The 12,317-nt window shown below is 41.1% G+C and overlaps 1 protein-coding gene across 2 annotated transcripts; it reads right to left on the reverse strand.

The window, feature by feature from the left end:
* LOC108675427 (helicase SKI2W-like) lies at positions 1–11,286 on the reverse strand. 2 transcript variants are annotated; one of them, XR_007157321.1, is made up of 4 exons: positions 11,088–11,281; positions 6,083–6,185; positions 336–418; positions 1–13 (listed from the first exon to the last, which is right to left on the reverse strand). XR_007157321.1 is itself a non-coding variant. In XM_018163436.2 (3 exons), the coding sequence occupies exon 3, from the start codon at positions 5,206–5,208 to the stop codon at positions 1,555–1,557; it is 3,654 nt and encodes a 1,217-aa protein (XP_018018925.1). In that variant the 5' UTR covers positions 5,209–5,576; positions 6,083–6,185; positions 11,088–11,286; the 3' UTR covers positions 1,026–1,554. The 2 variants fall into 2 exon arrangements, 1 of the variants encoding a protein (XP_018018925.1); XM_018163436.2 differs by lacking the exons at positions 1–13; positions 336–418 and adding an exon at positions 1,026–5,576 and having other exon boundaries at positions 11,088–11,286.
* Positions 11,287–12,317: the final 1,031 nt, after the last annotated feature.

The following is a 12,317-nucleotide window of genomic DNA, read 5'->3' on the forward strand; positions in this document are numbered from 1 at the left end:
GGGGGGCCCCAGGCTGAGGGGGAGGGGGGCATGTCAGGCTACAAGCGATATATTTTTTTGAAAAATAAAAGTATGAACTCATGTTAATCATGATAATTATTGTAGTGAAATAATAATTATGCGGACGATATACCAAGGAATGAGGCTGGTCACTACAGGCTATGACTGTACTACAAGCAATATATTTTAGAGAAATATAATTGTGAATTAATGTTAATTAATTTAATTAATTTAATTTGTTAATAATTAACGTTAATTAATACACTTGAAATATATAATATGAATTAGTGTCAATCAGGTTAATTATTAATTTGTTCAAGACACGCGCACATTACCTGCCCCAGCAGCCCTGCAAGAGCGTCGATCTGCTGCTGGCGACACGGCAGCGCCGCCTTCAGGGCCACCAGCTCCTGCATCACTGCGGGGTGATGACACGTCGTGATAGTTGTGATGGTGAGAAGATGTGATGAGTGTAGTGTGGTGAGTAGATGTCAGTAGATGTGGTGAGTAGATGAGGCGAGTAAGTGTGGTGAGTAGATGTGGTGATACGTGTGGTATGTAGATGTGGTAAGTGGTGAGTAGTTGTCGTGTGTAGATGTGGTAAGTAGCTTGCAGCGGTGGTAAAGAGTGGTTATGGAGGGAGCTGTGGAGTGATCATTGAAATCAACACAACTCGAACCGTTGATGTCGATTCGAGTTGCCAAATCAAGCTTCGTAAAATCGGGAGAGATTATTTAATTAAATTTGACTGAATTAACCTATTGCGGTTTTTGCAGTGACAGCTATGACAATGCCAACAATCTGGCGAATGATTGGTAATAAAATTCTACGTTAAATGTGAATAAACTCTAAAGTAATCATAGTTGTAGATCTGGTAGTATACAAGCTATAACATAGTCCACACGCTTCATTGTGATGATGAGCGTTATTGTCATAGATAACATTGTTATCGAACATATACTAAGAAATAAGAATATGTTCAGGCTAGGCGGGAAGCTACCACAAGGATAATGAACAGCCAGGCAAAAGATGGTGAGAACTTTTATTCAGCATCAAGAACTTCACCAGAACATTCAAGTGAACACCTGGCCTAACACATGTTTATCATATCGTTGATATTGCATGGTATCTCTACATGCACACGCACCGCTGTGCGTGTAAAGGAGCAGAACACACGACAAAAACTAAGCAATATAAACTATGCTATGTATGGTTTATAAAACTTGACCACCAATAAGGTACTTTGCGCTTTACTGGTGCCACGCTATGTCGCTGTATCTTTTGAAATATCCCTTGCATTCTTCACAGTAACTAAACACACATAAGAAATTAACAAAATTCAAAAGCTGGCGAAGCGAATCGATTTATAAACGTATAACAAAACAGTTTCTCCTTCGATATGTCCCAACAAAGAACCGTGTACAATAGATAGAACAGTAGCTCGCGAAGAACTTTATCAAAACTAAGTTCGAAAAATCATACCCGAGAAATAGACGCCCTAAAATATCACATCCGAATTTCCTTTACAAGATCCATGAAAGAACAACCTCTCCGTCACTGCGTGTACAAGCTAGCGGCAAAGACGATGTCCCGCTTGATGGAGGCTGAAGCTTGTTCCATCTTCTCGACGAGCTTCGTATCGCCGACGATCTTGGCCGCATTTCTGACATCTCTGAGCGTCTCGTCAAGCCTCTGGATGCACTTGACGGTCACACCTTCCTGCACGTCAGTCAACTCCATGATCTTGTTGAACGGCATGCCGTGCGCCCACTCGTACACGACCTCCACGAGGCCGAAATTGAACTGGTCAACAAAGTCACCAACGGGCTCCGCCAGCCCACAGTCCCGTTGCTTCTGGCCAATTCGGGTGGCGACTCGCTTGAATTCCGCGATGCCTTCCGCGATGTCGGCTTTTAGCTCAGGTTCGCTGCAGAATTTCTGCTGGAAGACCAAGCTCGAGAGCAGAGCTGCTATCACTTCTATGGGCTTATCGGCGAAGATGTTCTCGAGAAGCAGTTCAGTAACCATAAGCTCGTGATTACCTATTTCACAAGCAACCTTACCCTTGAGAGTGACAGTTTTATTGTCATCGATGTAGCCGAGCTCCTTCAGGACATCGATTCTCATTTGGTATTCTGGGTGGAGCTGTAGCGACTCCTCTGACATCAGGAACTTGAGGCGCGTTATTTCCTCCCTTGCCTTTAGGTAGGTGAAAGCTTGAGTGAAGTGCTCCTTGAACTGGGGGCACTCGAGACAAGCTTGACTTCGGAGCCTCGCTTTCAACATCTCGAGTTTTTCTATCTCAGTGACGGAGTCCATATCCTTGACGCCAAGGTCCTGGCTGAGGGAGAGGAGCGACAGCTCAGACCCCGCCGTCTGATGCAGGCGCTGCAATTCGCTCACCAAGTCCAGCACAGATTGGCCCGGAGGATCATCTCTGAAGCGAGGAATTTTTCGCTTATTCACATTATCCACGACCTTGTCGCCACTGATTTTCAGGAGCTTGTTGGTTATGGCAACAATGTTCTTGGGGCTGATGTTGATGACTTCGTGGGCAGTGGTGCCCCCCGAGTAGTGGATGGACTCGCGTGCTCCATCACACTCGGCCATCAGCAACTCGTCCGCCGAGGGCAGCGCGTTCGCTGTCTCAGGATCGGTCAAGAGGAACAAACTCAACTTCTCCTTCTCGCGTGGATCCAACTTGACGATACAAGCCAGGAAGTTCTGGTACTGCTGGTAGCTAACGACCACCACGCGACCAGGCTGCAGAAGACGACCCACGGAGGCGTGGCCGGCGATCATGGTCATGACGGACTGCCGCTGCGTCACCACGTCCCGCGAGAGGGCGTAGTAATCCCTAATGTCTTTGCACATGACGCAGCTCAGCTCCTCCTGACCCGACACGTCTTTCGTGAGCTTATCGAGAGCACTGGAGTATTTAGAGTGATTCATGAGCTGGATGCACTCTGAAAAGGAACGCTTCATCATGTCCTCAACTCTGAGCGCCTCGACCCGAAGCAGGTTCAGAATCATCGAGTATGTTAGTTTGAACTGAGATTCGAGTTTAGAAGGCTTGCCTAACATCATGTGGTGAAGGTCAGCCATCTCAGGCACGTCATTCTTGCAGAGGATGATGACGGTGCCCGTGTCGTCGAGGCCGCGTCTGCCCGCACGCCCTGCCATCTGAATGTACTCACTGGGCAGCAGATCTCGCAGTCGTTGGCCGTCGTGTTTACGAATGGAGTCGAAGACCACAGACCGCGCTGGCATGTTCACGCCCATGGCAAACGTCTCGGTGGCGAATAAGACTTTCACCAAGCCTTTGGCGAACAACATTTCGACCACTTCCTTGAGCATCGGTAGGATGCCGCTATGATGCACGCCGATGCCGTTCCTCAGGAGCTGACGAAGATGTACCACTTGAGGCAGGATCTTGTCACTTCCTTGCAAACGATCAAGACATTTTCTGATGAAGCTTTCGATTTGTCCTTTCTCAGCCTTGGTGGTTAGATCTTGACTGACTAAATTAGTGGCGTTCGAGTCGCATCTTTTCTTCGAAAGAGTGAAGGCCACCACGGGGAGCAGCTCTCTCTTACTCAGATGGTCTATGAGGCCAATCCACATGTGCTTCTCTTGCTTGTCCCCCATGTGCTGCTTGCCCCCTTGCTTGGCCCCATAAGGCTGCGCTGACTTCTTCTCTCGGTCTTTTTTAGAAGCTACAGCATCAGCGTAGCCTGCTTTCACGAAAGTTCCGTTAGAACTGACGATCAAATACCGATCATCTTTGGTTTTCCCGCCAGATCCCGTATAGAGGAAATGCTCGAGAGGAACAGGTCGTTTTGTGGTACTGATTACATATATTTTTCGTTTCTTTATCCGGCCGATCCAGTCTGCAAACTCGGTAGTGTTTGGTACCGTTGCCGAGAGCAGCACAATGTTGACGTGAGCAGGCAGCATGATGAGCACCTCTTCCCATACATGGCCGCGCTCCACGTTGTTGATGTAGTGCACCTCATCGAAGATCACCCACTCAAGGTCCCGGATGACGTCACTTCCGTTGTATAACATCGACTGGAGAATTTCCGTCGTCATGATAAGGCACGCCGCTTTAGGGTTGATCTGAATATCCCCAGTCAGAAGACCAACGTCATTAAACTTTGCTTTGAGGTCCCTGTACTTCTGGTTGGATAAGGCTTTGATAGGTGACGTGTAAATGGCGCGGGTCATGTGCTTGAGAGCCAGAGCAATAGAGTACTCGGCAACGACCGTCTTACCGGCGGACGTGTGAGCCGCGACGAAGACGCAGTCTTGTTGTTCCAGGTGCACGATTGCCTGCTTCTGGAATGTGTCCAGCTCGAAGGGGTAGCTGCAGGCTGGGTCTGGAACCTTCACCTTGAAGTCGTCCACCGGGGCATTTGCGTCTAGCACCTCAACCCACTCGGTGTTTGAAGCGATCAGAATGCCCTTTTCAGCTCCAGCACTAATTTTTATAACATTCTTGTCATCATTAATCAGAGTAGTAGAAGATGAAGTTGGTTCATCAGGTAGAGAATTGATTAATTCTTCTTCTGCCTTAGCTTCACCAAAGACCAGCGCAGGTTTCCCAGCATCATCCGTCTTACTGTGCGACACAGAAAACACGTCCAGCATGTCGTCTTCCACCAACAACATATCAGCAATGCTGAGCTCTTCCGCATCTTTGCTTCCAACTTCATATATATCCCCCTTTTCCTTTTGTTCTTTCGAGCTGAAATCAATGCCACCAGAGAGTTTTGGGTGGCGTGTGAGTAAGGTTGAGAAGTCCAGTACAGCTTCCTGATCAAGTTCCTCCTCCATGGTGGTGGGGTCAAAACCACCAGGCCAAAAAGGCAAGTTTGTTGACGTTCCTCGCACACTTTCTTCAGGCGGCCCAGGGGCTCGTTGCAGGGATAAAGAGTTCTTATTTGTGAGGCCTGTGTCACGGTTGAAGACTTCCTCCAAGCCTGTAATGTCACCAGTTGCCAGATCCCTGGTCACTTGCAAGGTGGATGCCAGTGAGCTCATCTTTGGTTCAAATAATCTGTGATAGTTAGGCACGCGAGGAACATATTTCCTGGTCTCCTGTAGGCTGTGGATTGGCAAGTCTTCAGGGTGGAGTAAATAGCTCTCAATGAGCTGCTTCAAATCAGGTAGAAGCGGAGGGAAATCTTTCATTTCAACTGAAGTCATTTTTCCAGATCACAATCAATAATGGTAACAATGGAAAAAAATCTGACCGCCCAGAATTATACAAGTCTCCACTCAAAGCTCAACCATTCAACATATAGGATTCATTCAATAAATACGGTACTTCCTTAAAACAAATGTTAAATTAAGTTACAGCAAAAGGACTGTAGACAAAAATCTCTTGCTCTCCACGATTCAGCAAATGAATAATTATGTATTAACTAAACAAAATTTAACTAAATCTCCAGCTAGGTAACATGTCAGTTTCACATTACTATGACAATTTAATCCAAAGATTTGCAATCAATGAAAGAAGTTTTGAACAAGTTGAGATGAGCCCGAGAATGTAAGTGATGTACGACCACAGACACCTGCAGGACAAAACAAAGTGTTAGTCCTACAGGCAAGGTCATTACCAAGCCAAAATTACAGACATGACCTTTGAGCAACATTATTTTCCAACCTTCAGAGACTAGTGAATAAACACAAGATTCTTCTCAGCAAATTTTAACGGACTTCAATATTTTGAACATTAAAAACAATTGATCTTAATAAATAAAAAAACTATCAGATATATAAAAGAGATCTTGTGACAAGTAGGTATTGTTGGTGGAAAACAAGTTATATACATTTTGTATGTTGTTGAGATCAGAGCAGTTAGCGCACTCCAAATGCACAGCATTAAGCATGATATGAAATAACAAAATGCATTGAAATTAATCAGCATAATATAACTATAAAAAAAGACAGTTGCTCAAGATACAAATATTAAGTCCTGATGAATTCCATATTCAATCTCATGTTTAACTGATTCAATACAAGCAAATATTTCACCTACTCTTCCAAATCAAAGAAGACTGTTGTTATTAGTTCTTACCTTATTAGTGTCTCCTTATGACTGTCTTCAATTATTGGTCTCTTGATACACCAGGAGGAAGAAGAGTGATAGTGAACACAGCGTTGTCAGCCACTCTCGTATCCTGGAACAACACAAAAATTAGGTATCTTGATTTCTGTAGTTAATAGGCAATGCATAAACCAAGACACACCAATATCTGAAAAATTTATACTTTGAGCTATAGGTAGTTGTACAGGTTAAAATAACTATACTAGTAGGCTTATATACTGGTACCATATGTGTACAAACCACACACAGATCACAAAAAAGCTACCAAATGGTAGTCAGCAAGTTTTTGCTCGAGTGCTTGGGACGCATTTAGATTTAAAAGTCCCTGCCTAACTGGCAGCTTAATTTGATTAGCTTGTATTTAGAAAATAACAAAAAAACTTTAATTATGACAACACAATCTTCTTTTTTGATAAAGTTCTATCTTCTACTTGCTTGGCTGGGATTTGCAAAGGAGCTATTTGGAAGGTGCCAGACGCAATATAAAAGGCTCCTGAATTAATCTGGAAACAGGGTAATAAGGGACACTTGAAATAAAACTCAATTTTAAACGTTAGCAGTTTGAAGCATGCAGAGTGTATTCAACAATTAATAACAGTACCTACTCTGAAGTCCTCCTATTCCTTTGTAGATGATGAAAAAGTAGAATAAATGAAATTTTCTGTGATTTTTACTTGATTTTTCTTTATTGATATATTACCTTACCCATGCATTACCGTATTATTAATGTGATATTATTCTATCCATGGACATGCCATTGAGCATTGGCAACGACCTTGTCCACTGCAAGCTTCATATCAGCAGCCATGTAGCATTTCTTCTGTATCTGTAACCTTACAAGATGGCTTTTAATTTTGCACAATTTTAATCGAGTCAAGTGATTTCACTACCGTCAACTGGGGCTACTTGGGATGATTTCGAACATTTTTCATTCATAACTTCTTACCATGAAACATTTCATAAACAAGTTTAGGCTCATTTTAAAGCTCTTTGCAAGGGCTATCACATGGCTTCTCCAAAAAAATTCCATATGCTATTTGTAAGGTGCCAGAAGCAAAAAAAGAGTGTCCCGAGTAGCGCCGTCGAACAGGGCTACTCGGGACACTTGGGAAAAAAACTTTATGTTAAAACATTTGAAGCATGCAGTTGCAGAGTGTACTCATCCATTACTAACAGTACTCTGAAGTCCTCCTCTTTCATTGTAGATGATGTACAGGTAGAATAAATGACATTTTCTGTGATTTTTACTTGTTTTTCCTTTGATATATTACCATATACATTAATTACCGTATTATTAATGCGATATTACTGTATCCATGAACATGCCATTGAGCATTTACAACAACCTTGTCCACTGCAAGCTTCATATCAGCAGCCTTATAGCATTTTTTGCTATATCTGTAAGCTTACAGGACGACTTGTAATTTCACACCATTTTAATTGGGTTAAGAGAATTTACTATAAAAAAAAGATCATGAAAAACATACCTGAAACAGAAAGGAATGTTTTAGTGACAACCCTCATATGTTTTGGAGAAATAAATCATAGTTTAGGTCAATTACTTTTCATTCTATGATGCCTAGTGCATAATTCTATATATGACATTCTATGCACAATTTTGTGATGACCGATGATGCACTAATTTTAAGATAAGTGAAATTTTTTTTGCTGAGCATGGTATATGTAATCAATATTCTTTGTTTTTAATCTATATTTTTCTTAACTGGAGCCTTTGCAAACTGAGGTTCTACTGTAAATGCATTTTTGGGGGTGTCCCTAATAGCCCCAGGGGGTGTCCCTAGTAGCCCTGCCGTGCAGAAATAGCTGCCATTTTTTTTGGATTGAGGTATGTAAATTCCGCAAATAAAGTTTTCATGCTGACACTTGTCTGCCACTTTTTTCCAAGCAAAATTTTTTAATACAGCAAATATTTTTTTTTTACTACAGACCATAGCAGAAGTAACTATTCAAAATATTGTTTTTCACCATTTTTTTCAGGAATTTTTCAAAGCTAGTAAATTTAGTATTTTTGAACTTCCTTTATACTACCGTACATAGATAGGAAAAATGTTGACGTTTACGCCACTATATTTAGTTTTGCAATATTCCAATTAGTTTCGCTACTAAAACAGTTTTATGCCATTTCAGAGGACAGTCCCGAGTTACCCCATCCGTCCTGAGTACCCCGGCTGACAGTATAACAAAAAAGATTGTAAAAAACATACCTGAAATAGGAAGGAATATTTTAGTAACAACTATCATATTTTTGGACAAATAAATCATAGTTTAGGTTAATTACTTTTCATTCTTCATTGCCCAGTGCTCAATTTTATCTATGACATTCTATGCACAATTTTGTGATGACTGATGCAGTAATTTTTTGTAAGGCTAAGTGAAATTTTTTCACAGAGCAAGGTAAATGTAATCAAAATTCTTTGTTGTTAACTAATTTACCATCAACTTTAGCCTTTGCTAGCTGAGGTTTAACTGTAAATGCAATTTTAGGGGTGTCCCTTATTACCCCATTTTGTAGAAATGGCCAACATTTTTTCTTGAAATGTGATCTGCAAATTCTGTCAATCACATTTTTAAGCAAACACCAGTGTGCAACTTTTATGCACGTAAAATTTTTTGATACAACAAATATTTTTTCTGCTACAGACTTTAGCAGAGGTACTTTTCCAAAATCTCACTTTTCACACTTCTTCTCATGGATTTTTTAGAGGTAATAAATGTATGATTTCTCAACTTGCTATAAGCTGCATAGATAGTAAAAATGTTGAACTTTACACCACTATTTTTAATTTTGCAATATTTTAATTTGCTTAGCTGCTACAACATTTCTACAAAATGTTGGAGGACTGTCCCTTATTACCTGGCCCATCCCTTAAGGCCCTGATTGAAAACCGAGAGGCTTCGAACAGGCTTGGCTCTTCCCTATGCGATTCTTCACTAATTAGGATAGACTTTACTCCACTCCCAAATGAGATGGCGATATGGATTTTTCCATACTTACCCAGCTATTTATTCATAAACGTCGACCAGTAACAAAAAATATGTAAACTTTGTATTAAAAAAATTTAATGAGAGAAAATTTCAAGAAACTTTAAATATTATTGTTCATCAAGTCTGCGACTTTTACACTTTTTTCAAGATATAAATGGGTTGTAAATTTTATTGTCAATTGAATGGTATATTTGGCATTCCTTGATCAGCTTCCTTGTTATAGATATTTTCTACCCAAAAAATATTTATGATCGAGTCTGCTGATACGCGGAGGGAAAATCCCGCATTCTAGCTGCTCAAATGGAGACGTCGTGCAATGTTTGAGGGGAAAGAGACGTCATAAATTACTCAACTGTCAGTTCACGACGGATGGCATGGTGCCGGGAACTCAATGAGGGGCAAAGAATAGTACGTGGCCAGTGGTTGGCTTAGTCCAATTATTTATAGCTGACCGCTGGTCATTCCTTGGCCACCTGAAAGCAACCATTTGCCGCAAAGAAGGGTCTGGCTAGGATATCATATTATAAAGAGTACAANTATCGACTGGCCGAGCTTTGGGCAGATCCAAGGATTTTACACGATGGTTGCGAAAACCTCACTCTCAGACTTCGCTGCATTTTTACTACAAGCCTTAATACCCCATTTGATGGTATTTGATGGTCATGTTGCAAAAAAAGAATACATCAGTCTGATGTCTGACTCATGAAGAGCAAGATTTTCTCTTTTAGATGATACTATTCACAAATCACAAGCAGATTTGGGCTGACTATTTTTTAGTAATTAGCTTTGAACTCAGTTAAATGTTACCATTTGTGCTGATACTGACAAATTTCAAGAGATCCTGCACCTGCAGGAGGCCTATGGGGACAGTAAATAATGGGGTCTGCCATGATGCCATCTGCCAGGCATCTGGGAAGCTGAAAATCCAGCTATATTATGTCCAGCACAAACATAAAGCTTTTTTAGAAGTTTAAGTCCATATCTTGACCTGCAAGGAAATTGTTGCAGTCTAAATGTTGGTCAAAATTTGTTGCGTTCAGTCACAACAAATTTTGATTTTTGAGGTACATTTCGAGTCAACTTGTTTGGCTGAATTTTGCATCAGTAATGTCAGAAGTAATTTTGTAAAAATCAGCACAAAAAGCTGTACTACAGGATCTCATTGTACTAGCCATTTTTATAAATTAGTTTCAATTTTATTAAGACCCCAAAAATCGCATTTTGCTCAATGTTGCACACGTGACACGCGCAGGCCGCAGGCTGCAGCGCAGACAGTCAGACTGACTGACTGACTACTCTTCAGACAACTTGACAAGTTGACAAGGGGGTCTACTGGTCTAGATCAGCATTCCGCAACTATTGCATTCATACCTAATTGCAGCTAGAACTAGAAGCATAATATTTTGGAAAACTTGGTTTAGCACCTCACTGTTGTCTGTTGCTAGTTAAAACTTGAAGAAAATTGTAGTCATTCACTGTCATTGATGGTGGTGGAAACTGTAAAGGGTTAGACCACTTAGATTAGAATAGAAGTGTCGGCACTAAAGTGAAGAAATAGACGTAGGCCCATCATGATGATCATGGCATGGATTCCAGGATTGGAATAGGTAATTGCTAATCTAATTGTTTGGCATGGAATGACGGCCGGGCAATGACCCATAAGTATTTTAAGCCTTCAAGAAGTTTTTTTTTTGCCGCAAATAACATTGTTGGATCGAGAAACTGGTCTTAGTGTATTGAAAAAATACATGAACCGTCATTTTTAGAATTCCATCTCAGGCATCCTGCAAGTTGAGGGCTGAGGCTACTCGCCTACCGGCTACCTCTAGACTCTAGAGTCTCTAGTCTAGGCTAGCGGCCTAGCGCGCTAGCCTAGATTATAATACTTAGGAGTTAGGTATTAACAATAACCTGATATTTGAAACTGCACATAAGGTTTAACAAAGCCTTGATTTTTCTTGATACTCACTCATTGATATCCTGGACTACGAAGAAACCATTTCCAAATCAGAGGTCAGAGTAACTATCGCAGGGCAGCTGGTGGCTGGCGGGAATAGGTAAACAATAAACAGCTGCGCGGTGCGCGCGAGCATGGAGCGGCAGGCGCTAAGACTCTAAATGTGACTGTTAACAAGGGAAAACCCTGGAATCATACGTAGCCGAGTTTCTGATAACTAGTAAAAAATGTATTGCTACTTATTTGCAGTTAGTAAAAAAATTCAACTAAAAATTTATGAAACCACCTAAATGACAGGTGGTAAAAATAACTCTGAATTAATTATTTGAGGCATTGTGATTCTCGAACCCTGTATCTCCGTAATTGAATTTAAATAGACAGCTAGACATCACGTCTCGGACAAATCTCGAAGCCGGACTCGCGGCCGTCAGTGTACCTGGAATATCTTCCAAAGTACTGAACGTATCTCGATGAAACTTGGTACACATATTCATTATGGCCTAACGGTGATGTCAAGCTTGTGACAATTTTTTCAAAATCGCCTTCATTCGTGAGTTCTATGACGAAACGTGCCGAAATTTGCAGTTTACCGACCATTTCTTCCAGAGTATTGAACAGATCTGAATGAAATTTTGAGTATGAATTCCTGAATACTAAACGGTGATGTTTAGCTCGTGAAAATTTTATACGTTTTGCCTTCGTTGGCGAGTATTTTTCTCTTAACCCTCATTCATGACTTAAACAGCAAAATAGTGCTCAAATTCGCAGTGTACCAGAGATTTCTTCTAAAATACTGCACAGATTCGAACGAAACTTTGCATATAGAAACCTAACCTCCAAACGGTGATGTTTAGCTCGTGACAATTTTTTTTATTTTGCCTTCGTTTGCAAGTTATACGGCTTTACGCAAATGGCTCTTGTTCAATGCAAGTTCAAAAATCTGCTTGAGAAATGCCGGTCGTTTCACCGTATATCCGTATAACTCGCAAACGAAGACCAAATCGAAAAATTTGTCACCAGCTAAACATCACCGTTGGGAGGTTAGTTTTCATTATGCAAAGTTTCGTTCGAATCTGTTCAGTATTTAAGAAGAAATATCTGGTATACTGCGAATTTAAGCACTATTTTGCTGTTTAAAACGCGAATGAGGGAAAAAAATACTCGCCAACGAAGGCAAAACGTAAAAAATTTTCACGAGCTAAACATCACCGTTTAGTATTCATAAATTCACATTCAAAATTT

This window comes from Hyalella azteca, unplaced genomic scaffold (assembly GCF_000764305.2).
Source record: "Hyalella azteca isolate HAZT.00-mixed unplaced genomic scaffold, Hazt_2.0.2 contig280, whole genome shotgun sequence".
Lineage (NCBI taxonomy): Eukaryota > Metazoa > Arthropoda > Malacostraca > Amphipoda > Hyalellidae > Hyalella > Hyalella azteca.

Coding starts and splice junctions, on each gene's coding strand:
- LOC108675427 (XM_018163436.2), bottom strand. CDS start 5,208: ATGACTTCAGTTGAAATGAAAGATTTCCCTCCGCTTCTACCTGATTTG.